General features: G+C 35.9%; 1 protein-coding gene and 1 long non-coding RNA gene across 3 annotated transcripts in view; one reads left to right on the top strand and one right to left on the bottom strand.

Annotated features, from left to right (window-relative positions):
* The window catches only part of GLRA3 (glycine receptor alpha 3), an 87943-nt gene extending 61764 nt beyond the window's left edge, over positions 1-26179 (bottom strand). Inside the window, exons 1-2 of one of the 2 annotated variants that reach the window (XM_065061322.1) lie at positions 25604-26179; positions 5723-5850 (exon numbers count right to left, since the gene is read on the bottom strand). In XM_065061322.1, the coding sequence (XP_064917394.1) occupies positions 5723-5850; positions 25604-25722 (247 nt within the window). In that variant the 5' untranslated portion in view covers positions 25723-26179. The remainder of the gene's footprint in view (positions 1-5722; positions 5851-25603) is intronic. The other variant, XM_065061323.1, reaches the window with a different exon arrangement.
* LOC135579358 (uncharacterized) lies at positions 171-25655 on the top strand. Its single transcript, XR_010472257.1, has 4 exons — positions 171-545; positions 8684-8746; positions 11478-11532; positions 13758-25655. It is a non-coding gene; the product is annotated as an uncharacterized LOC135579358 (long non-coding RNA).
* Positions 26180-26384: the final 205 nt, after the last annotated feature.

Raw genomic sequence — 26384 nt, 5'->3', positions numbered from 1 at the left:
TCTGAACGTCTCTGTAAAAATGGCATTCTGGTAGAGTATGCTACTTTCTCCATTTTTTTTTTTCTTACAGCTGTCAGTCTGTGTACAGCAGAAACAAAGTTTTTCCATCACATTTTGCTGTTACCATCCTGACCTTGATATTCTAGTATCAATAATACATTTCAGCACTGGAGAACCTAATTTCTTTCTGCATGTATTATCAGTCACTAATAATGAAAGATCTATACCAGGAATTTGAGGACTAGTCTTACAAACCCTTATGTAATATTTATTATTCAGGGTCACTGAAGTAAGAAGCTGCTCTGCCAGAGCTGGTGGTTTGCAACTAGCAAAATCTAATGTGACCAATGAACTTAATATTAAATACTTGAAGAATCAGAACGGCCATTACAAATTCTGTCAACAGGACACAACTTGGAACATCCAGTTTTCTTTCCTCAAGGCAATATTTGCTTTGAAGTGCTATATGGCAATTGCAACAAAAAAGCAGCACATGTACTTCAGTCATTATACACAAGACCACAGCTATGGAGCAGAATTCTCAGGTAAGGAGGTATCACTCCGCAATCATTTTGACACTATTTTTTTCCACTTTTTAAAATTTGGCTAATTGATTAATTTGATTAATTGTTTAGAGCTGCTGAGCATACCCTATATTTCTTAGAATCTAGTAAAAGCCTAACATTGACAACTCCTGACAAGGATCAAGAGAAAAAGCAAAAGCAGGGGAGAAGAACAAAGGCAGTCACTAAAAACTGTCAGGGAGGAAATTGTACTTCCTGACTATGTTTGATAATTTATTTGCAAGGCAGCTTTCCTTTCAAACACTTTCATGTTGCAGTACTTGTCAGCATTTCAAATTTGGTATGATACTGTCTTGTTTAAAATAGTATTATGCTTTAAAGTGTAAGTTTGCTATATCAACATAGTCGTTTTTATAAAGAAAAGCCCTACATCACTACAGTGTTGATGCTTAATTTCAAAAGCAGCATTACAAAAACATAGTTAATAACAGCTTGTTAAAAAGAACATGAAGGGATAAGTTAAAAACACCTTTCAAACTGTTTAGAGATTACTCAAAGATACTGTGCTGAGAGTAAAAGGAACTTCCCAAAACATGGTCAAAAAAAAGAAGAAATGAAGCTGTTAAAACCGGAAGTCATATTCAAACACAGGAATTCAGGCAAGTTGAACATAAATTAAAGACAGAGGGGAAAAAATAGAGCTGAAATTTGCTAGAGGCAGAAAAGCTAACAATGATAACCACCTGCAAGGTGTTAAAAGTAGAATCCTGCCAAGATCTGGAAGGTGAAGTCAAAAGATGATGATTAAGATATGAAAGTACCCATGAAAATGAAGAAGGTCAGAGCAGAAAAACTAAATGAAGTCTTTGTAGCAGCGTTTGTCTCCGATTGCAAGCTGTGTCACATACTTGAGCTATTCTGATGGAAGATTTCTATGTAGACTATAGAAGACATTTCAGACTAAATGAAGAGGAACAAACTGACAGGTTGAGGTGATATCAAGCCAGATATTATAAAAATCTTTGCAAAACTGTGAAAGTATGAATCACTTTGAGTCAGCTGTCACATGTGTCAGTTTTGTTATCAGTGGAAATGTGTGCCACGTCCAGGACCTATAACTCGAATTAAAAAAGAAAAACAGACTCCAGATATGATGGTGGATGACGTTGACAATGAACTTTATCCCTGTAAACCTTACCTCTGTACCAGCTAAACTGGTATAAATGATAAGTGTTATGAGTAAGAGATATGGATTAATATTATTGTTGTTGAAATAACATGTCTCAGACCTACTGAAGCGCTCTGAGAGACCTGATGAGCATGTGGACAAAGACAAACTAATTAAATAAATGTTAATTTAAACTGTAATATAAAATTAATTAAAATAATATATTTGGAGTTTCAAAAACTTTTCAATGTGATCTTTTGTTGAAGGCTTTTTAAGGATGCGAATCTTGATGAAGTGAGAGACACTCCTTTCGTAGGCCTTTTCATTTAAAGTTAGTAATGTTAGGAATAAATAACTAGTTTTCAAAATGCGAGGTTAATGTTGATGAGTTGAATTACAGATCTGCACTGAATCTTTTCAGATTGATATTGATGTCCTAGAAAGGAAGATATGGCAATATAATTTTGCTTCTGATATGAGATTATTTAGTGGTGTTGTATATAAAGCTGACTGTGAAGAGATGCAGAAAAATCACAATATATTGAGCTATCAAGCAATAAAATGTTTGATGAAATTCATTGTCGGTCAAATGCTAAATAATCCCTTCTATACATTCCTACAGATGGGCTCCAAATGAATGATTTCCATGCAGGAAAGAGAGGCTAGATTAATTATGGGTGGTTTTCTGGAGGCAAGTTCTGTAGCTAATAAAAAAAGGAGAATGCAAAGAAATACGTTTAAAAAATGGACTACCATACAAACAGATAATGAACTTCCATCTTGAATACTCCAAAATTTGTCCTCTGTCTGCCTCAAAGGGATATATTAGGGAGAAAGGAGATGTCAAAAAAGGCAAACAAGGATCACAAATTCTATGACGTGCTGCCACACGAAACAGCTCAAGTAGAGCAGATCTCTTAGCGTTGGAAAAGAGATACAGTAGGGACTGATATATAAGTACACAAATCTGTACAGATCAAAAGGAAGTAATAATTTTCCTTAATTTCTCAATATGTCACATGGCACTAAAAATAAGTAAAACAGTCACCAAATTCAAAGGAAACAAAAAATTATGCTTTTCACTGTTCCAAAACATGAAGATTTTAGTTCTGTACAATACTGGAAAAGTCAAAAGTATAAACAGTTTCTAGAATTGATCAGAAGAACATATTTATCTATATTATTTTTTTCAGTTAAGTTCTGGCTTAAGAAGTTCCTAAACTAATGATTGTTGAATAGTGTTTGGTAATAGATCATTATCAAAGGGTACAATCAGGACTGTATAGATTTAAAAATATAACACCTCTGCTGCACCAGGGTAGTTCTGAGCATCTTCAGGCCATGAAAATTTTCACATATGGATTACATACTTGTGTCCAAATTTGAAAGACAGTGAAGTATTTCCCATATTTGCAGGAACAGATATAGTCTGGAATATGGAACAGCTGAGTAAGATAAGGACCTTGCTATGTGTTTGATATACTGGCAATAAAAATATTTTGCAACAGGAACAAAGATTTTACAAGAGTTCTTAATTTTCTGTTTTATTCCATAGCTAAATAAATACCAACAGTCTTCTCTGTTATTTCTGTTGAACAAGAACAGATATGCAGAATTCTTTAGCCAAAAGCAGAACACTCAGGCAAAATATATAAGATTGTGTTTTTGACCAAAATTAATTATGACAAAAAGATGGCAACTAAAAATCTTGTCTACGTAAGAATTTTATTGGAAGAACTAATGATTTTTAAATGCTTACTTGAGTTATCTTGTTAATAATCACTCTGTTTCTTTAAAACTGTTGCCAGATTAAAAATTCAAAATGGCATTAAGCCCCAGCACTTCTTCGAGGACTAACAAAAGTAACCAGAAAGTGGCAAAGTCACTTAAGGAGATACTTATTCTTAGTGATAGATCTGAATCATTCTGGGCAGATTTGTTCAAACTGCATAGCTGTCTAGAAGATTTAGAATGTGCACTTTTTGAAAAAGAACAATGTCAAATTAGGTTTTGTCTCTTTAAATTTCAACAGTTACAAAACAAGGCTCTAAGTCTTTTGAACCATACTTTCAAGAAGTACTGTATTGAATTCACTAATCTGTAAACCATCTGCCTGTTCTTCACTGTAGCCCTATTAGAAGATTGTGATTGCTTAGTGTCCATGACAAACTCCAAAATCCAGCCTCCAAAGCAATTTACAAGCTGTAAGCTCCTCATTTTTAAGCACTTGTCTGTAGCACTTCAGGAGACTTGAAAAAAAAAGAAAAACTGCAGTTATTAGGCTTTGCCTGAGGTCGTCTTCTACCCAGCACAGCTTTACCTTAACTTGAACCTGCAGATTGCGTGTTAAAGAGTATACTGTGGCAACAAGTCAAGACAACTTTAATAAGGAGCAAAAATAATTTAACAGCTACCACTCATGTAAGAAAGTAATTTTAGAAATACAGTGTTTTGCATTACTTTGTAAGTACTTTTTGATACATTAACCCTCCAGGAAGCCAGGAACTGGAACATTCCTCAGAATAGTTCTGGCAAGGAAAGGCAGGGGACTTATTCTGTATGGCCATCAGGGATATTGATCATTGTTGCAAATCTTAGCTGTGTGTTTGAATTTCCATTGTACGTTTGTCATTATCTGAGAAATATAAGCACTGATAACTTACTTATTAAAAGCAAAGCCTTTCCAGCTGCAGTAAATCCTGGGTAATAAGTTTATATATACAGCACTAACTGTCTATGGCTTACTGGTGAGGAAGTAATTTGACAAAATTTGACTTATTTGGTCTTTATGAATCATTGTGGGCAAATTCTGGCAAAACCAGTAAATAGTAATGTCTTTAGAGTCATAACCACTTAAGTTTCTGGGACTTGGAGACGACAAAAAACTATAAAATGTAATGCTGAATAAGAATTAAGATGGAAAGGCGATGACAGATGACTCAGATGAGGAAGGCCTGTCTGCTTGAAGGAAAAGTTTTGTAGTAAACATGGAGTAAATCCCACCTTATAGTGAAATGTTAGAGCTACAAGAATCTCTTGGACTCAAGAAGACAGGCATAATAGAAGGCAGCTGAGGCAAAGTAAGGATAATATAATTTTTAGTCACAATAGGTTTATTCTTTGAAAAAAACCCCTTATGTTCTGGAGAGTTTAAAGACCAATACCTTGATTTAAAGATTCAGAAATAGAATTAAATATAGTTCTGCTGTATTATTGGAACTCTTTGCATTCTAATAAAAGTCAATTTTACTTAAACTTCCCAGACTGCAAAAGTTAGAAATATTTGTCTGTATAATAGTTTGTATATTTGTATAACAATATATTTTGTATAGTCCTTCACTAAATACTCTACTTTAGCATGCCTGAGTCTGGATAATATGTTTTGCATGAAGACCCTGCCAAGATGTAATCAGTGCATTGCAAGCTTTGGACTCCCAATAGTCTTTGGATCTCCTTTGTCTTGTTTGAATCTCCTTTGTGATAAGTGCATAAAAGTCAGACCCCAAGAGACAATTCCAGTTATTGAGAACCAGCAGTTTTGGTGAGGAACTGAGAACAGAGAAAGGAACAAGAGGAAAGATGGTCCCTTCTGTCATTTAAAAGCAGAACTGTGGCACAGGAGGGAGGAATCTAATTTGGTGATAAATTGGGTAAGTAAGATCAGCTCTTTTGAGTTTGATAGTCATGTCATTAACACACTCGCCCTTTCAGTTAGGATCAGGCGCATATAAGGATTTGGCCTCTCTTTCATGGAACTTGCATTCTGGAATGCTTTAGGCTATGGTAGTTCAAGGTGGGAATTTGAATCCACTAACAAGCATTTCAGGAAAGAAAAAACAAAACCAAGCCCTATTAGACAATTCAAATCTAGCCATAAGGTATATTACTACTGAAATGAATTGTCATAGCAAAGAAAGGCAAAAGTAAGCACTTTTTTTCTGTGAATGTACTTTGTTTTCATGTTTGTTTCAGAAGCTGCATTTGTGTCAGTAGAAATACTGAAAATCTGCAGGTTTAGGTTTGAAATTACCTTTGAAATTTGGCCTGATCCTTGCATCGTAGCCTGACATCCTACCCATGAGCTTGTCCAGGAAATCAGATGGTGACATTGGCATGCTCCGAGATCTTGCACTGTCTGTTTCCTTTGTGGCCACCAAGCTAACAGCAAGGAAAAACAAACATAAAAGCAGAACAAAATATTTTGTTAGAGAAACTTTGATTTTATGCAGTCAAACCCTTTAGTTCCTTCTTGTATGAACAGGAAAACAGGAAAGCTATGACTGCCCTTCAAACTAGGTTATGCTTCAAAAGTAGTTGTAGCAAAGAAATGGAAACAGTAAATTCTTTTTGTATCTGTCATTTTATATGCTAATTTTAATTTGCTAAGCTGCATCATTGTAGGTTGTTGTTACCATTTTCTCGGGACTTCTGGAGATTAATAACACTGCCAGTCAACAGTAATCAATCCACTATCACAGAGCTAAATAATGTAATCTACACAAATAGCGGTGCATGTAGAATCTTATAACTTGGAGTCTACTCTGAGATTGGTCTGTTTAACTGCGTGTGGTGTAATAGAAGCCTAGATCGGAGGAAAAAAAAAAGTAGTAAGGATCCTTCACAGAATAGTAGTACTATCTCAATTTTTGTTCAGCCAATGTTTTATGTTGACATTTAAACATAATACAACATATCAAACAGTCTCTTGGCAAATGGTAATCTTCAGCATGGTCTTCGAGGTTTGTTTTCTGTTAAAACGAAAGTGACTGCTGCAGTGGAAAAAAAACAAAAAACAAAAAAACCCAACAAAAACCGCAAAACTTACTGAAGAAACTATCTTAGGGCAAAATTTTCATCTCAGGGCCATATGGCAAACGTCATGTCCTATAGCCTCCTTTCCATATGTATGCAGAACTTTCACTGACATTGTAAAGTGCGTTCCACACATGCCAAGAGAGAAAAGTATCAGCACTATGATCAGTCATATGAACCTGAAGAAAAAGCTCTTTATTGTTGTGGAACTCTTACTTGGACTCTGGACAACACATTGAAGAAAACAACAGACTCAGTAAATATATATGCAAATAGAATTATAAGTAACGTTGTGATACATAGTGCAGCTAAAACCTTCCATGGATTTTGCAGTCTCAAGTAAAAGATAGAGAGCTTTTCCTGTTTGTGCTGACTTTTAGTCAAAAATCTATTGCAGAAGAATGTGAATCTCTCACCCACTTCATTGTCTCCTATTAATACCAGTTAACTCTTTTAGGAGTGTTAAATATGCCTTCATTTAGAAATAAACACAGGGAATAATGTAAAAACGTTAGGAATTGTATATCTCATAAAAGAAGCCAATGCTGAACTTTGCTTGCTACCAGTGGATGGAGTTCCAAATGGAAAAATTCCATACAGGTATATGTGTACGCAGATGCCATAATAAGTGTAGACTGGGGATACCTTTATTTTTCTTCCCAAGAAGAATTTATCTTATCACATTATTTCAACTCGCAGTCATTTATATTTCTATAAAACAACATATGTGGTTATAAAGCAAATAAAATCTGCAAGTACAATTACACTTTACTGGATTTTATCTATTTGCAAGGCAGGAGAGTCAAATTACTATGTGTGTACATACGTAAACAGTTAGATTTCTTTCTTCTATTCTTCTATAAAAAAGTTACATTTCTGTAGGATATATAGAATTCCTACACTACACAATGTATATCCCCTATTTTTTTTTATTCTGCATATAAATAAACTATCCAGAACACAAATATAGAAAGGCATATTGTTAGCTTCAATATCAATCAATTTCTCTGAATGGAGAATTTGTTTGTTTCTCCTTTTTTTCACTCTCTGAACTTTTTCTAAATCTTTGTTGTTCTTGTAGTTTTTACTTTTAAAGGCTGCAGTGGAATGGCGTACTTTTAAATTAAAGTAACTAATGATGAACAGGAAAAACAGTAATTGCACTGACTATGTATTTTCTCAAAGTGGTATTTACTTTTTTGTATGATAGCATCATTAATATTTCTTTGTCAGTTAAAAGTCTCAGAATATCTTGAATAATTTTATTGCCTGCTTCTGAAAACAATATATTCAGCATAACTAACACATTTTGTGTAAGCAAGTTTTATTTTAGAAATCAGCTGTCGTCTGTAACTAAATATTTCTTCAAGAAACGTTTTCCCTTTTTCTCAGCTTGGTGTTGCTGAATAAAAGATGATAGAGCACTGCGGACTTCTGCCCTTTCAAACTACCTTTAATTGAAAACATGTATTTCAAGCACAGTGTTGGACAAATAATAATTTCATCTATCCAAACAGAATAGTGGAATACTTATAGAGTTAAAAATGAGTGAGACTTGGTTATATAGTAAAACCTGAGAAATCAGTGGATTTTAGTAAGGATTTTAGGAAGGATTTTAGGAAAACCTACCTGGCAAACTGTGGGGTTTTCTCTTTACAAATTAACATAAAAATTTATTCTGCATGGTAAGGTTTCTCCAGTTTTATTATACATTGCCTCCAAAAAATAAGCCTCTGGCTAAGTGGTTAGAGAAGGTCACACTCCTTTCATGAAGTATGAATGTAGGTCCTTTCAGTGTTAATGCACGTTGCTTCCTCCTTGACACAAAATTATTGCATAAACCCCAGGAGTAGCTTTGTGTACCTCCAGAGGGGATTTAGTCTGACCTGTTGCATTGTTGCATTTTTTTTTTTTTTTAATAACTCATGCATGTATCTTCTAACAGGCAGAATTACAAGAATTTAATATCAGCAAAACTTTTATACTATGGTGCATTCAGAAGTATGCTACAATAGACTTGTGGTTAGCATGAAGTCATTGCGCAACTTTAAACTACTGAGAGGGGAAGCTGCACATTTTTGTTCACAGACAAAAGCAAAAAAGGCTTCCCATTGCTGAAGTCTTTTATTTCAGAGAGATGATAACCTCTCAGTCTTCTTGTATATTAATATTTTACCAGGAAGTGTTACCAGCTGGAATGGTATCCCTGTTAGTCACTCTGTGTTGTTCCTGTGAGCTATTGGTAAGTATTGCTAACAGTTATAAGGATTTAAACCATCTTCAAATTTCAGATCTAAAGCAGTGCTTTATTTGACTTTCCGGATGTGTCCTGAACATCTTTAGAAGTTAAATTAAGTCTTGCCAAACAATTAAAAATAAATTTGTTAATGAAAGCAGTGGATTAAAAATAGAGAAAATAATAGAAAACGTTGTCAAACAATGTATTCAAAAAAATAATTTGTGACTGGTTGAATTTACACCATCAAACATTAGGGTAAGAATTTTTGTTCCAAATAAGCTGTTATACAAAACCAGATATAAAAAGAAGATTATAATCACCAAAACTATAATTACGCCCATTTTTGTTCTGACTGTTAAATTAGTGTTTACCTAAAATGAGAGGAGGTGAGCTTTGCATCGTGCCTTGAAGACTGTCAAGTTGAAATTTCATGGACTGAGATGCTAAAATATCCTGAATTACAGATCTCTGACAGTGCATGACCTACCAAAAGTCATATTTAAGTAAGAACTGGTTAGGTCAAGCTGAAGACATTTACAGTGGGATATAAATCCTAGACTGTAAGAAGGAGCATGGTACAGCCAACATGTGGTTTCCTTAAATCAGCATACACATCACAAATTCTAGAAAAAAAGGTGCTGTAGGGAGTTGTAGTAAGAATGGTGTTCAGCACTGACATTTATGGTCTGGAAAGAAAATACAAAATCATCGATTAAAGCTAAGAATTGCAAAAAAATGACAGGGTTATAAATATTGACAAGGGCAAGAAAATAAATCAATTTCTTAAGTTCAGACCATTTAAGTAGAACAGTTTAAAACAAAGAAAGGATATTTAGAGTTATATGAATTTGGAATGTGGGCAGAGTTGGAGACAGTGATGAGTCTGAAAAAGGATTCAGAATTCGTCTTGAACAACTCAGCACTGTTGTGGTCAAGTTCTCACTGCACTAGTGTGTTATACATTGGTGTGGAAAGAGTGAAAAAGTGAGTAGGACCACAAAGTTAACTTACTATTTTATAAGGTATTCATGACACCGGTTCTGGGACATTGCATCAAATTCCATGTCCAAGTTTTAAAAGGACGTTAAAGCATTAGGGAACATACTGAACAAAGCCACTAAGACATGATCTGAGAGTTGAGGGAAATTTTCTTATGGTAAGAGACTTTAAGAGCTCAATCTGCTTAGTTTATCAAAAAGAAGATTGAAAAATAACATGATTGAAGTGTATAAATACCTCGAAGGGGCAGAAAATTATGGACATTTATCTAAAGAAGAAAGGCAGAGGACAAACAATGAGAGACAAACAAATTCAGATGGGAAATCAGGCAGACAGTTTTAATAATAAAGATAATTTAACAGAGGATCAAACTGTATCAGCCAAGGCAGTACAGCTTTCTGGAAGACATAGTTTAGCAAAAAAAAAAAGGTGTTGTGTTTCATATATGGGTAGCCTGGAGAAAAGGAATGACCTATGATATATAGAAAAGCAGCCTAAATTCAGAGTAGACGTTACAAATCTCATGCAAAAATCTTCAGATTGCCAAAAGACACATTACAGACTTGAAGAGGTTAAGGAAGGGAAGCAATGGGAGTAGTTCAAAGTGGAGAAAGGTGTCTTCTCAGAGTCCTTCTATGGTGGAGCTGCGTTGCAGGCTTGCAGATGTCTGTACTGTAACCTATAATCTGCGTTGCAGGTTACAATTGGCAATGTTGGCCCATTTTGCACAATTCCTTTAACAGCAGGATATTTGACCTGCCCAGTGGTTGCCTGAGCATCAGCTCCTTGCGCAGTATAGAATTAGGTTCTGGAATGGAAACTGCACTTGTTCTGCCCAGAAGCTACAGGCAGCTTAAAAATCAGAGGTTGACTACTACTGAGAAAAAATGAGCTAATGTTCTACCTGTAACATGCATCTGCAAGGAGGAAAGAATTTTAGGGTAAATTATAATACTGTCATGAATATGAAGAGGCCAGGGACAAATTTAGATCACAAATTAAAATGTTTTCAATCACTGAAACACTTCAGTTTGAGAATAGTTTAGCACTTTGAGTAGAGGTAGAAAAGCGCTGTGTTTCAAGATGAAGCTAGAGATTAGGATTCTGTGGCACGTACAGACTGTGATTGCAAGTGATGGGACTCACTTCTAACCCCACTGCTGTGCATATGTTTGCATTATCATTCTTTCATGTGTTTAAGATAATTACTAGTACAGAACTCTGAAAAAAAAAATACAGTTGACACAGCTATGCAGTCAGAGCACCAACATCTATCGAATTTAAATTGGAGATCTCATCTAGCAGCTGGCAATTTAGCTAGCAAGAGAAAGCATGGGTCATGAATCTGTGCTCCTGGAGTGTCTATTTAAAGTAGGCATGTTTATGAGAGAAAATCCCGCTCTCTCTTCCTTTCCCTCAAAACAAAACAATTGAGAAAAACTCTTCAAAGGGAATTTCACAATCTTCACAAATGTTTCCTTTTCTGAAACATTTAAAGCTACAAAAATCAGATTACTTTCCCATGTTTTTTTGAAGAACCACTATATTCTTACTCGTAAGATTTCTTTTTTTTTATCTGCCCCAAAATTCTGCACTTGTTTACCAAAGCACAAGTAAATGAAATGAACTTTACAAATGAAAATGTTTTATATATGCTTTATTTTAAAAGTTATATTTTAAAAAGTAATTTCAATCATACTGATTTTCAGACTTTTATATTCTCTGTGTGCTACAGGAAGTCCTATTTTTCACTGATTTCTCCTCTCTTTTTTGAACGTTTCATCTTCAAGGTGGGTTCTTAAAAATCACTTCCTGTTGTGTTGTTTCACTAACTTACTTTTGAATACAATTAATGCAATTAATCTTTGAATTAGATGGTATCTTAATTTTCTTCCTTCCACAGTTAAACTACCTATGTATTTTATCTTGAAAATCTTATATTAACACCAAGTTACTGTCATATTTGGCTTGCTAATTTTTCTTATATGATCATAAATTATTTATTTTGTCTCAAACACAATACATCCTAGCCATTCAGAGAGGCAGAAATTTTGTATTTCATCTTGCAATGCATACTACAGAGCTGTTACAGGATGCTTTGCGTGCATTAGGATGGTCCAATAGCTCCTTCATTTCATGATTTAGCTTATTCTTTAAGACAGCAAGTGTGGCCAAATCCCTGGAGCAATTTGATCTTGTGTTTGTGGTCCATTCTCTCCAGCTGATGTTTAAATGTTTTCAATGCACTTAACGTTAAAAAGCTTTGCAGAGAATCTCAAGGAAATTAATTACACACTCATAAGGAAAGCAAAACCTGCAGCCAACCAATATGCTCTCACAAACACCAATACACAAAAGCATTTCAGTAAATTAATCTGAGTTGGTACTTATTCTTTGGCTCACCAATGACAGGTGAATTAATTTCATGACTACTTCCCTTGATTCTGTAACTGTCAGTAAAAGTGATAGAATTCATTAGTTTTAAAACAGAAAATATTCCATATAACCATATCATTAACAATGTCTGCTAAAATGAAATGATTATCAAATAGGTGGTGTCTGATAATTGCATTTTGAAAATTGTGGCAGTAAGATTTTGTGGTATGAAGACAGCATTTAAATCCTTTTCTGTGCAATACAGATCTCTCAGTAAAATGTATTTTGTATGACTGATGGAGAAAATTAACTTTATGTTTGAAGAGGTCGAAGATTTTTTTTGTTGTTGTAAAGGGAGTATATGTAATTCGCTGATCTATTCATTAAAGTAGGAAAATAACTAAAAGGATCAGAGTTTATAGTATATAGAATTTGCACGTTATTCCAAGGATTAATATAGACTTGACAAAAAGTACCTTTTTGAGAGAAGAATGTTCCAGATTATGATAGCTTAAAACAAACAAAAAATGTTGACAAGAAGGACCACTGAAGGTCCCAAGCCCATTCAAATGAAAGTGTTTTGCATATTTGAACCAAAATGAATCCTGCTCTTTCAGAACAATAAGAACTGCTTTCAATTTTAGGAAAAAAAAAAGGTCAACGTAAAGCATAAACATACTAATTAGCCTGATTTTTTGTGAGTAAAGCTGTTTCCTGAAGTTTTCCCCAAATCTTTGCAGTTTGCTGTTAAAAGGCATTTGTTCAGTCAAGTAGCATGACATGTTCTTCTGAGGTGTGATGTGTTTAAACTTGCTACCTCAGATGTCAGAAGAGAAATGCAATTCTCTGCTTTTCATTCCAATAAACAATTTTACATTTGGAAAGTCTTGCAGATAAGTCAAATACTGTGGACTGGGAGCTCAGAAAGCTGGGGAAATACGTTTAAAGCTAATATTTTTAAAAATTGCAATAAAATTCTAAGGCAATCTCTTCGGTCTACTGAAAATTATAATCCTTCACAGAAACCAGAAAATAAATAGATTTCTCTTATTGGAGGCAATATTGCTTCATGAAAAACTGGGGCCAAAGACAGGAGTCATGGAAATGTCATACACAGTTGGCTGTAACCACTGTCCCATTCAGATTCACACAGAAAGAATTTCTTCCGAGGAGCAAAACAAGACTCAAAATTGAGCTCCTTCTCTGAATTATCTTTTGAAAGACTCAATCTCTTTACATTATCTACATTGGGATCCTGGGGTAACAGAACTCCTAATTTAGATGCCTGAATTAGATAACATTACCTTCTTCTATGGATCAAGGTTAATGCAAGGAGATAATTTCCTTCCAACTCCTTTCTATTCCAGCATGAAAATAATTCTACTTGAGCTTTATTTGTGAATAAATTAATCTCCTTCTGAAAGGCAAAAAAAAAAAAAAAGTGAGTTTCCAAAGGCAAAAGAGTAATGGAAAAGGGTTATGTGCTACACCCAAAGACAGCAAATGAAGGAGAAAGTATTAAGTTTGCAATGTCTTAAAAAAGACTGAGATTCCAAATTATTTTTCTACTATTTCTGTTAAAACTGACAATAGTGTCTTGCTTGCTAACTGAAGATGAAATTTCTTTTATTTATTGTAGGTCATGAAGTTGTCAATTCCTGATGCAATGAAAGTACAGATTTTCACATCCTGCAATGTTTTAGATAATAATAATTTTATCAGGTCAGAGAGAAGCACAGAACTCTTAGTTCACATTTGCCAAAGGCTGTCACTTCAACTAGCAGGAGCAGAAGCATTGTATCACCAAGATTTTAAAGAGGTGTTTTCTAAGAAAAGCCCCCAGGAGAATTTTTGAATATTTTCTCTGACAGGTGAGATTTTTCTACTGATTTTTCACAATTTTACATTTTTCTAGTTGACCTTTTGTCCTCTTATTTTAAATGAGTTCAAAAGGTCAGACTAATTTTAAGCAGAGTTACATCAGGACACATTTTCAGCCAAAGTAACAATTTTTATGTGCAACAAACAATAATTTTCTGTTTTAAGATTATTAATTGTCCATTATGTACTATTTTAGTGGTTTGAAATGAAAACAACAATCAAAAGTATATGTGATTGCATTTCAGTGCAAGTATCAAAAACGTTTTTTCTTTTGGATTTGGAAAAAAAATATTTTTCTGTTTCAGTGACTGAAATAACTTGGCATTTTAGTGGTATTTGTAGGTTAGGCAATGGTTAAAAGTATTTTGCAAAGATGTTTCTGATAGCTTTATGGTGTCATATTTTTTCCCTTTTATTAATATGTTTGAGAATTCTTCTAGCCCTTAGTCTTTCTCCAGTCCTGTTTGTCATGGAAGTAAAATTATATATGTTTATAGCTTTTTTACTTTATGTACTATAGTTTAAAAAGGTTTGGATTGCTGTGGCTTTTCTTAACAGAGAGGAAAAATAGTGAGTAATGTGGTTTTAACTCTTCTGATTAAGTCACTCTGACCTGATCACCATTCTGTGGGTCAAAGGACTTCATATTCTACATGAGGCTAAACTAGTATATACTTCTTTTTGTTTATGACTCTGTGCATATATATAAGCACAATGCTTTACTACTCACCCTTTTAAAACAAAAAAACTTGGGTTAAAGGGAGAAAACTAATTTGACAGCATTCTTCATAATCCTATTAAGATATACATTGAATAAGCTACGGGTTGCCTGTCTAATTTTGCTTTCTTGTTTAAGACAAGTTTATTGTTGCCAATTTTAGCTATGTACCATGTGAATTTTCTTAAGATATTTTGTGAATTATTGCTCTAATCTGAGTATTTGCTCATTGTTTTCCCAGAAGCACTTACTTCCTTAGAAGTGTTTTGTGCCTGTTGTACACCTTATTTTTATAAATGTTCCAAACTCAGGTCTTAGTTTCTATGCTATGTTTTTGGGCAAAGATCTGACTCAAACAGGAGTAGAGAATGTTTCAGATATTCAAATCCTAACAAATGTCTGACTCTTCCAAAGACATAATTCATGGGCTAAGTTCTTGACAACAGTCAGATCTTAACAAAATTCAATTAACTCTTCCTGGTTTTGTTGTTGTTTGTTTGTTTTTAGACAGATAATACTTGGCTAAAATGAATAGAATATCTTTGAAAATAGAAACCATAAATCGCTACTCTATAGTAGTATGAACTTGAATTACTACCTGATTATAAAGATTAATTTGTGTATTAATTGAATAATGGAGAAAAGTTATTGGAGTAATGGATAGAATGCAAAATGACCAAGTAAAATAATTTCGTAATATTATCCTTTATAACACCAGAAATCCTTCTATAAATGTATGTCAGAACTGAACAATTACATTTGGTTTTATGACTAATGAATGATTCCTCTAACCAACTGAAATTGTGGAGGAACTGACTGGTGTCTTTCACCGCAATGAATAGTAATTCGATTGATGTCAATGAGGCAACACTAGATTGAAAGGAGATTAAAATGAGACATTGCCTGGCTAAAAACTGCAGACTATTGTTTCCCAAGACAGACTCTTCCCAGATCTAGGAGCAATCTGTGAATACTGAAAACTGAATTCTACAGATTGCAACTGCTTTGTTGATTCTATGTTTTTAATACATCCCAAAATGTCCTTTAAATTGTAGAGCTACATATCACTGAGATTTCTTTTTATAATTAATTGCCTAGATTTTTTACTGTTGTTGTGGCACTGCCCCATCAGCTTCCTTTGCATCCATGAGGTTGCTGTACTCTCACTCACTGTAAACAAAACAGTGTCCACTGAAGTGTGCATCTGTAGAAAAAAGATATTTATTGTAATCCTAATTAATGATCATTTAGAATGCTACAAGTCTTCTGTTCCTCCTTTGTCTTATTTTGCTTTAAAAATTTGCTTCTATGAATTGAAGACTAACTGAAACTGAAAACTGGAGTTACTTGATATGTTTCTTCTCAAACAATTCTTTTACTCTTCATAAAAAATCTTCACAGAAATTCGTATAATACAATGAAATGGCTGGGGTTTATCAAAACTAGATCAAAATTCCACTTGGAATGAAAACCCAGGGTTCAGGAAGACTGAAGCACAATTCAATTAAACATTATTCCATTTGCCTTAGGGAAGCACTGCTTGTATCAGTACAACAGTGTAGTCCTGTATCTGCAGTGAGCATGTCAGATGGCTGTTCAGAAGATAGGACTTTTTCTCCAAAATGAGTTTGATAAGATGTAAGTTCAGGAAGAGAAAACTGAATATAGCTTAAGAGTCACTCACCTAAAAATAAAGTATTTCAACAAGCAGGAGGACTACAGCCCAGACAAGTAAAAACTTACCAGTAAATAGAACTCAGTGCTATATGAAGTTCTTTCCCAAAATGCTTCAGATTAAATTGTTTATTTTGATTAGTCAGCTAATTATAGTGTAAATACTGTGTTATTACTAGTGATTAAGAATTTTCAGTTAAGATAAAATATTTCTAGTTACAAAAGTACTGATTTCTTGAAATAGATTTTTTACAGAAACATATCTGTTTCAATGTTGTTTTAATGAAGTGTTGGCAAGCTTGGGGGGAATATTGTGTATTGTCCTTTCTATTCTGCCAGACACAGTATATTTTTTGATGTTGATGGGAACTGAAGGTGGGGTCTTGCATTTTAAATTAAAAAAATATATATATCTGAACATCTCCTCCACAGAATGGACAGAGATTTTTTTTCCTGCTTTCTGCAACTTAAAATTATTTCTATGCATTGAAAAAGCAATAAAAACTTTTCAGTGCTTTGAAATTTTCTGTAAGACAGGAAGAGTTCTATTAACTTACATGAGATAAATGTGTTAAATAATTTTTTTTCCTTTTTATTAATTTTACCTACAATCAACACTATGATAATATAAGACTTTCTTTAAGGAACAACAGGGTTGAGCTTCAGGGTCATGAGAAGAGTGGAAGGATTTATGCTACATAACGACAGCACCCAGTTTTCCTGATGCATGCACTGGAGCATATTCCTTACTGAATAAGACACAGAAAATAATGTGAAGGTTGAAAAGCAGTGCTGCTTGCCTTTCATGTTTCCACCAAAATTATCCTGGTCTACTACACATCCTCACATTCTTTTGCAGACACAGAAAGTGCCCTCAGATACACGCTTTGTCTTTTCTGTATTAGCCTTGCTTATGCCACGTATCCAGCACCCCCTTAATTATAATCTGAGTCTTGTAAGCTTCATATAAACAAATTGGAAATGTGCTGGACAAAGGAAAGATCATGACTGAATGTGTTTCGGTCTTTATTATCTGCAAGACACTTCATCTCCTTCAGGAGACATCACTGTTACAAAGGAGGAAAATACTGTTTTCTGTTCCCTATTACTTAGAGAATCTGAACAAGTGCATTTGTGCTCACATTTTGATTATAGATGAAAATTTGAGTACTCTTACATCCCAAGATCTGTGTTCAGGAGCTACAAAGATAGTTAAAGGCACAGATATGTTCTTAGAGTTCATTTGCACAGTGTTAGAATTTATGGATAAGTTTTGGAGGAAAAATTTTAATGGATATATGCAGAAACTGGTTGCATATAGCTTTTTTAATTCTGGTACTCTACTGTATTGTACATTTTGTAATAATGTAGTACCATTTCAAGTGGATGCATCTCATATTCACTCTGTGGAGTAAAAAATCACAGTATCTTGTTCAAAACAATTGAGCATCCAATCTTCAGTGTGTGAGAACTGAAGGAAAACCAAAGATAATTTATTTTACTTTAACTCTTGCAAATGAAGAGTTAGAGCAAACTCTGACAAACTTTGCAAGCTCTAGTAAATCTGCTTATTTTTCTTTTCAGAAAAAAAAAAGAAAAGTAATTTGGATAAAGCATTCTTTCTGATAGATAAAGAAAAAACAAACAAACAAACAAAAACAAACAAACAAAACCAAAGAAAAGCCGGTACAATGGTACAATCTCAAAAAAAGTATTTAATAGGATGCAGTCCAGATGTGATGCTGAAATCTTCCTACTTGGATTTTAGTTCTAATACTACTGAGTCAGATGTAATAGATCTGACCTAATAGCATCAGGGAAAATATCAGTCAGGTGTGCATCCCTTCATGGAGGTGTTACACAGATGCTTAGGCATAGAATTAATATTTATCTTAGAATACTGTATTTAGTCATAATTTAACTGTGTGAAATCAGTGCTTTAGTCATGAATGATGCCAAAATTTTTATTTTTCCCTCAAAAAATGAAAAGTTTTACTGTACTTTTGCCAGTAAGTTACCACTTGGTGACATTTGTTTTACGTATCTAGTAGGGCACCCTTAGCCATTTGACATGTTGCTCACAAAACTGGAAGTTTAGTTGGTCCCTGCAGATGAATATGTCTTAACCTACATATGCCCAGAGCAGGGACCCTCCCGTGTATCACTGAATCTAACAGACTACAGGGCAATTTTGAAAATGTTATGAAATTAAAAGCCTTAGCAGGACAAAAACTCAGGATCTTCTTAATAATCAATTCCCACTGTATCTCAGAACATTATTAACCAACTATTCACAAAAAAGTCCCTAAGCTGGGACTGAGTCACCATCTAACTTGTAAAGTAATCAAAATTTTAAAAAACCCACCACCTTCAGAAAAACCATGCTGGTATAACTGTTTTTAATAGGCATTTTTACTGAGTGGTTAGTTGTGAATTAAAGTCAATTGCTAAAAACCATACAAATTTGTTAACAGCCCATTTTATAGAAATTAATCTTGGAAATTATATATTCTGGTACCTGTGAATCCTCAAAGATGCTACTTAGGATTACATTAGGCTTATATTTTAGCTTTCACAATTCTGAAAGACAGAAGAATTTAATAAGAAATGAGATAAATTCTAGACATAGTAGAGTCTTATGCAAACTGCACATAGTATATGAACCCTTGGGCAATGATGAGATGCATAGCATATTCCAATATTATTTTTTTATGTCAAAGCTATTTTAATATAGATTTTACATCAAAGATGGAATGCAACAAAAGGCAAAATCTTAAGACAGTAGGTTATATAGCTATAACTGCAGCTTGAATTTTAATCAGGAAGAGCAAAAATACTAGTTTGCTCTTTTAAATATCACAGCTGCACTGATTCTTCTTATGATAACCTTCCAAAATTAGATGTAGCTGTAAGAATCACATACAGGTTAATACCAATTAACTCAGCCTCACAGTGTGAGATAATTTAGTATTCCTGTGTTTACTTTCTGCTCACTTTATTGTTTCACTTGAAATAGTCTCAGGATAATCTGCTGCATTTTTCCTATGGCCATTGAATTGTATTAGCCAGCAGCCCCAATACTTATTTGTGGAACTCCACTCTTTCAACAGCCCCATCAGTGACAGCATGATTATCTCAGGTCAGAGTCTTCTTGAACTTTTCTACATTTTCTATTGTCTCAAGCTGGCTTTCCTTGGAAACTGCATTTCGCTAATATTTCATGTCACCGAACAGAAACTTCAGTTATACCAGTATTGTAGAGGACTGGTCTTGGGAAGTTCCTACCGGGAAATAGCCCTGAATCTTTCTCCTTTCCTTGCTTATTTTGTACATCTGCAGTAGGGCTAGGGAAATAATGGGGTACTATGTGGTATAGGAAAATTATATAGGAAGTGCTCATTATGTAGAAAGTCCACTGCAATGTACACAAAGTATTATCACCCTGTTTGCTGTTTAATAATGCTGGAGCAATTCATTAGCTGACTGGAAGAGTAATAAGAAAATGCATTCTTTTATACTTTTATAATCGCATGCTGTCTATGTTTGTATTTTTTGCTTCATTCTTTCTTTTTACTCACACTACTTGGCATTCACATTGACACAGCATCTAAAGACATCAGTGAAGATGGATCATACCGCTTCAGAAGCCATAAAAATAATCTATTACAGCCTATGCTACAAAAAAGCGCAATCTCAAAGATTCCTGCTTTCTTTTCTCTTGACTTTATAGTGCAGAATGTTCTGCTTCCTGATGCTCTTCTCATTCTCCCGTTTTTGGTCCTTCATTCTTGTTACACATGGTTTCTAGCTCACTCTTTTCCTGCTCCCTGAGATGTTCCCTTTCTGCTGGTAGTTGATATCCTCAAAAAGGTGCCCTTTGCTCCATCTGTTCACAATACCTACATATCCTACATAGTCCTTTTTAGTTCCTATCTCCTTTTACTGAGTCTTTCAATAAACATCATGAAGATCGGTAGGAAGAACAATAGAAGTGAGAAGATGCAACACCACACAGAAGGGCTCTTCATTGCTCTTTACTTGAGAAAAGCTGATTTGTGGGAATCTTTCCCTATATGTATTATTACATAAAAATCAGTAAGGTCATTTGAAGCTTGCGTGCTAAATCTGTTAAAATAAGAAGCCCTAATCTTATAAAAATTTTCATTTTCTCTAATTGTCATGATTCCTAGGATATCTGGACAGGACCAATCTGATAGAGGAGCTATTGCATTTTCGCCATACAGAAGCGCAGCACTTATGTCCCAATATTACTCGCTTTCAGTTGTTGTAAGCATCAGTTACCTAGGAAAGAATTATAAGAGGTCGCAGAGTAAGAAAATGTCACTAGCACAGTAAGAATTGAAACTCATGTTTTTAATTGAAATGTCTTTGTTATTTAATTTTGTGACAGTTTATAATATTATAAACTCAAAAATCTACACAATTCTTTCTCAAAATTGTAAATGTGGTAGTCAATTAAAAGACTAGAAATAAAGAATGGATAATAAAAGTTCTGAATGAATTTGTACTTATGACAAGACTCCTATTTGGTTCACAGGGATTTTGGTGTTTTCACTGATATAGTTGAAATACAAGAGAAATTGAAATACATATCATTGGTCACAAAAAACCCACTTCTTTTTTTGTCAGAGTTTTGGAGAGTACAATGCATGCCTATGGGAACATCCTGCAAGGGAACCCCAACGCTCTGCTTGACATTTCATAAAGACCGTGACTGTACTTCCTTCATCCCAGGGGCTTGGCTACCTGGGCTCAGTGCCAGTTCTGATAATGCAGTAGCCCAGCTCTGAAGCAGAGCTGTTTGATAAAAAGCTGTAGAAGTCTCAACAAGGGTTCATTCCTCTTCGCTCAGGAACTGTTTTTTTTTTTTTTTTTTCTTTGTGGTTTGTTTGTGTTGTGGTTTTTTTTGTTTGTTTGTTTGGGTTGGGTTTGTTTGTTTGGGGTTTTTTTGCTTTGTTTTTAACTCCCTGGGGAGTGCTGGGGGATGCTCTTCATCTCTGGATGAGCTACTGTGAAAGTGCACCTTCACCCAGCCTTGTACCTTCCTAATTCTGACCCTGAGCCTGATTTGCTGACCTGACATTTTGGCTTGACCTTAGACCCATCTCATCACTACCAGATTTGCCTTGCAATCTGAATCATTGTTTGGGCTAGATCTGCTCTACTCGTGCACAGGTTCTGTGGGTCTGGAAACTTTTTTGCTAGGACCCTGCTCCAGCCTGCCTTGCTGTGAGTCTGAACTCTCAGCTCACCTCCCCTTCCCTTGCTGCTCTCCGAGACATATCAAATCTTTTTCATTAGGACCTAGAGTCTGTCTACTGATCTATACCACAGAAACTTTTCAAATTGAGTCTGGGATGCCAAGGAAAGGTACTGTGCCTCAAAGCCCTCATTCTGAATGACTACATTTTCTTTCACACATTGTTTTATTCACATCCTAATTTTAGCAGACACTTTTATTTCTTAAATAGTATTGTAGGTATTAATTCTTAACATATTAATAAGCTACTGAAGTTATCTTTATTTTCAAAGATCTTTGTGATGATATGCCAGATTTAATCTTTTTTAGCTTTTGTTTTTTCTTTTTCATTATTTGTAGGAACTAATGTTGGCTCAAAGAATATTCACTTCTGCTTCTTCAAGCTGTTCATCTGAAATCAATTTGCAATGCAATGCAAGGATAATTTCAAAATCAGTTAACCGTGAGCTCAGACATGCCCCAAAGTTAGGTTGCATGGAGGTTTTTTCCGCAAGAATCTGGTCTCCAAGTGTAATTAGCTGTCTCTGTGACACTGTTTCCTTCAAAATAAGGCCAATGAGGCAGTGAATAGAACAAGGAAAGAGGCAATAATCTAATCATAGCATGATTCATGGTCTAAGCTAATATGGCTACCTAAAGAAATATCATATAGGGAAAATCTATTTTACACTTCCACAGTGCCACCTACCTTTTTATCCTGTGCTTTCCCTATACACAGGTCTTCATATAAAATACCTATACCATGCTCTTCAAGGAGAAAGCAGAGTCCTTGGCAAGTCCCTGACAGCGTAGTTCTAACAGAGCTGTGCTGGTGCTGTTGGGAGTTTGAGAGATGTCATAAAACTATTTGACTCAAAAATATGATCTTCATGTTGACTCTACAAATATGATCATACTTCCAGCATTACTTCTCAGAATCCAGGCAAATCCAGAGGAACTCTTGTTAACACTATTACTTTAATGAAAACAGGGGAATACTCAGAGATTATTATAACTTCAAACTGTATCCTAGAACTGTTTATTTTAATTATTTGGTAGTGAATTAGTTATATTGAGGCTCCATTAAATTATTTTTCCTAGATTTTTCCTTGTTTTAAACCTCAGCCCACTTCTTCATATCGCACTGGGGCTTGGCCAAGCAGCCATTAATAAATAATATTTTTTAAAAATTATTTTGTGTCTGATTAGAGCTTTACTCCCAGTTCTCAAATATACCACTGAAAACATAATAGAGTTCTGTGTGCTTAAACTGTTGGTTTTGATGTCTAAAGTCAATCAATATATTATCAATAAGTATATTATTAATCTAAGATGTAGTACAAATACGCACAATATTACGAAAGACTATTCACATTTTACTTTTCCTACAATGTCTTTCTGAAAAACTAGATCCTACAATGACTAATATGCATCTTGTTTGAGTCATTTCAATTGGAAGAGCCTTTAGATGTGGGATGAAAAATGAATTCCTTAAAAAAAATATAAAAAAGCAGGTGCAGTTTCCTCTTCTGAAGCATACCAATCCAGAGGATTTGCTCACTAAAGCAGCAAGCCTGTAACTTTATACTGAAAAAAATACTTCTTGTTTTCATTTGACCTGTACTGAAAATAAAACTCAATGTCTGTCTTCAGAGGCATGTAATTTAAACAATCACTTTAAATGATCTCAGGGCTGTTCAACAAGAATTGAAGGTTCTTTCTGTGGGGTTCCTTCAGTCTTCTCTCACAGCCTTGAACGCTTGTTAATGAAGAGCAGAAAAGTTTTCGTATTGCACAATGTAAAAGATAAGATATATTATTTTCTCCATAGTGTTTAAGCAAGCGAAGCGCTTAAGGTTTGGTTGTTCCTAGAAAGTCAGAGTACATCCATCTTCACACTGAGGGTGTTATATAGGTGCTAAGGCTGGAGACTGTATCTTACAGAGAGTGGAAGCAGCCTTCTACTCTTTCCTGTTACATTTGCTCTAATGTAAAGCATTTCAAAAGGCTAAAGTTGGAAAAGAACTAAAATTAATGGCTCCAGGAAGCCTGGGAATTTTAGGGGTTTTAATATTCTACTTTAAAAAAAAAAAAACCCACACTTTTTTCCCCCATTTTAAAGCATGGAAAAGACTCCTGTGTCTCCATAACTGACTGGGTTTCTCAGATGGTATTATTGCTAGACCTAAAGTCACCAGTAGTCTCTATGTTCAGATATATTTCAAAGATATACATAGACTCTGAGCAGTTTTATGAACTCTTTCTCAGACCTTATACGCAGTAACTTTGTTCACTGTGATAAAATGGCAATTTAAGAGCAGCAGGCTATTGCAATACGACAGGTTTTTTGACATTAAACAGAATAATTTGAATTTATGCAAGATAAGAAGCCTGTATACGTTTTGAAACAACTAAATTTTAGTCCAGAATTATGTGATGCAAATAGACCTATGCATTCAAAAAAATCACTTTTTACTTCCCTCCCCCCACTTAGAATGTAATATGTGTTTCTATATCATTAAAATAAAGGATGAATCATTCAACAGTAAGATGGCATTTAAATAGCATACAGATGAAAAATCAGTTCTATAACTAACCTGAAACAGAATAATAACAACACAGTGCTGCTTGTATTACCTACACTGCACTAGGATTTGGTAATCTACTTTGAACATTAAATACTCAATGCAAATGAAAAGTTAAACTGCAATATATGTGCATTTACTTTTTCCTCTCAGTGTCAATTAATCCCATACCATGTGAACCAATTTCTTAAAATCTCTTTCTTTTGGCACAATTACAGTCACATTATAAACTATTTACATTACATATGTTAATACAAAACAGGTCAGTAAACTAACTTCAAAAAGGAAAGATTTGCTAGGATCCTGTGAGCACTCGTGAAGTGTGCCATCATTGCAGAGCACTACATGTTACTGTTTAAACTTCCTGGTTATAAATTCCTTACATGCATAATCTCAAAACTCTCTCTGCAGAACCATGTTTCGAATTTAAGTTTCCTTTTTTTATTTTTGTCAAGTAACAATGTGATTCTTAAAATAGTCTGGCATTATCAGGCTATGTGCCATAGTCTGTTTATTGTGATTCAGAGCTAGAATGTTTGTTGATAACAAGCATGGCTAACTCTGCATCAGCAGTGAATATGTGATGACATTGAAATCTGTCTCTTTACATGTCTGATTTTTCTTTTGAAGTTTTCCCTCACCTTTAAATAGAGGGCTCACGTTTATTTTTGCCTGCTGTCACCACACTTCCAGAGCTGTCTTAAAAGAATGTTTGCCTTGATACAGTAGCATTAGCTAGAAAAAGTGTGCTGGGTAGAAAGCTGAAAAAGCCATGTGAACCTCAGATTTCTACTCAGGTTATAATTTATCTTTCATATTACAAATCCTAGACTGCCAGTGGTACAGCAAATGCTTTCCCTTTTGAGGAAGATTCTGTAGACAGTATCCTCTGTCCACTTAGCTATGATTTTTTTCTAAGACTCCTCTGACCTAATGCAAACCCCTGATTTTTCCCCTTTCCTGAAAAGAACTGATAGTAAATAAGTCTATAGATTCCCAACTCAGATTGTCTTCCCCAACTTCTACATATAGACACTTTGCACCTGAAGAATTTTCAAGATTATTAATTGCTTCCTGTGATAGAATTCACAGACCAAATAGAGGAAGCCTAGCTGCGAACAGGTGAAGGAATCGCACAGCCTCCAGTCTGCAAAACGCAATATCGAATTTGAGGCAACGCAATGTTACAAAGTCATTCGAGAAGCAGGGACCCCAGGCATTTAGTTTCCATGCCCAGGTTCTGGCTGCCGAAGCTAGCCGGGTGTTAGTGGTGAGGAAAGACGGTGACAGTTACCAGCCTTCGCGCCAGTCCCAGGCACTTCAGCTGCCCAAGGTAAACCTTTGCTTCTCCAGAGACAACAACTCACCTGAGCAGGACCGCGGCTTCCCACAGATAAAATCCCGAGACAGCGGTGCGGAGGTACCTCATCCGGGCCATGCTGCTCGGAAGCGCCGCCGAGCCCTGGAGCGGTCGTGTCCGAGGCATCGGCGAGGCTCCGCGGCGCGGCGAGCGGGGGTGTAAGCGCGGCTCCCCGCGGGCGGGCGGGCGGCTCCCCAGCACCCTGGAGAGCTCCGGCGGCTCCGCGCCCGCCGTCTGCTTAGTGCCCGGCGGCGCCCGGCGCCTTCCCGCTGGGCCCCGCCGCTTTCGCCCCACCGCTCCGCATCGCAGCCGAGCGGGAGCCTAATCCCAGCCGCGCCGGCGGCGCCGAGCCGTGGCGGCGGCGGGAGCCCACCTTCCTGGCCGTCTGTCCCCGGCTCCTGCCAGCAGCCGGCACCCCGCCGCCAGCCGCATCCCGGACGCGGGGAACGCCGCGGCCCCGACGGCGACGGGGCGGGCGGGGAGACTGGGGGCGGGGGCCAGTCCCGGCCGCCCCCACGGAGCGCGCTGCAGCCGCGGAGGCCGGCGGGGCGGGACCGGGGACGGCGGCGGCGAGGGGCGCCCCTGGCAGGGGGAATGGCCCCGCTGAGGCTCAGGGTGGATGTTTGTGCTCAGAAGAGGGGCGGTGGGGGTGATACCCGCACAGGGCAGCTGTCCTTCAAGAGCTGGGGTGAAGTGACTGAACCTTGTGTCTCGGAAATATTTGTGGAAAGAGAGGTGGGAGTTACTCTATGGGGCTGGGGCTGTGGGGTTGGGGGTGGTGGAAATCC

This window comes from Columba livia, chromosome 4 (assembly GCF_036013475.1).
Source record: "Columba livia isolate bColLiv1 breed racing homer chromosome 4, bColLiv1.pat.W.v2, whole genome shotgun sequence".
In the NCBI taxonomy this organism is placed as follows: Eukaryota; Metazoa; Chordata; class Aves; order Columbiformes; family Columbidae; genus Columba; species Columba livia.
This window is presented reverse-complemented; position numbering and strand designations above follow the sequence as displayed.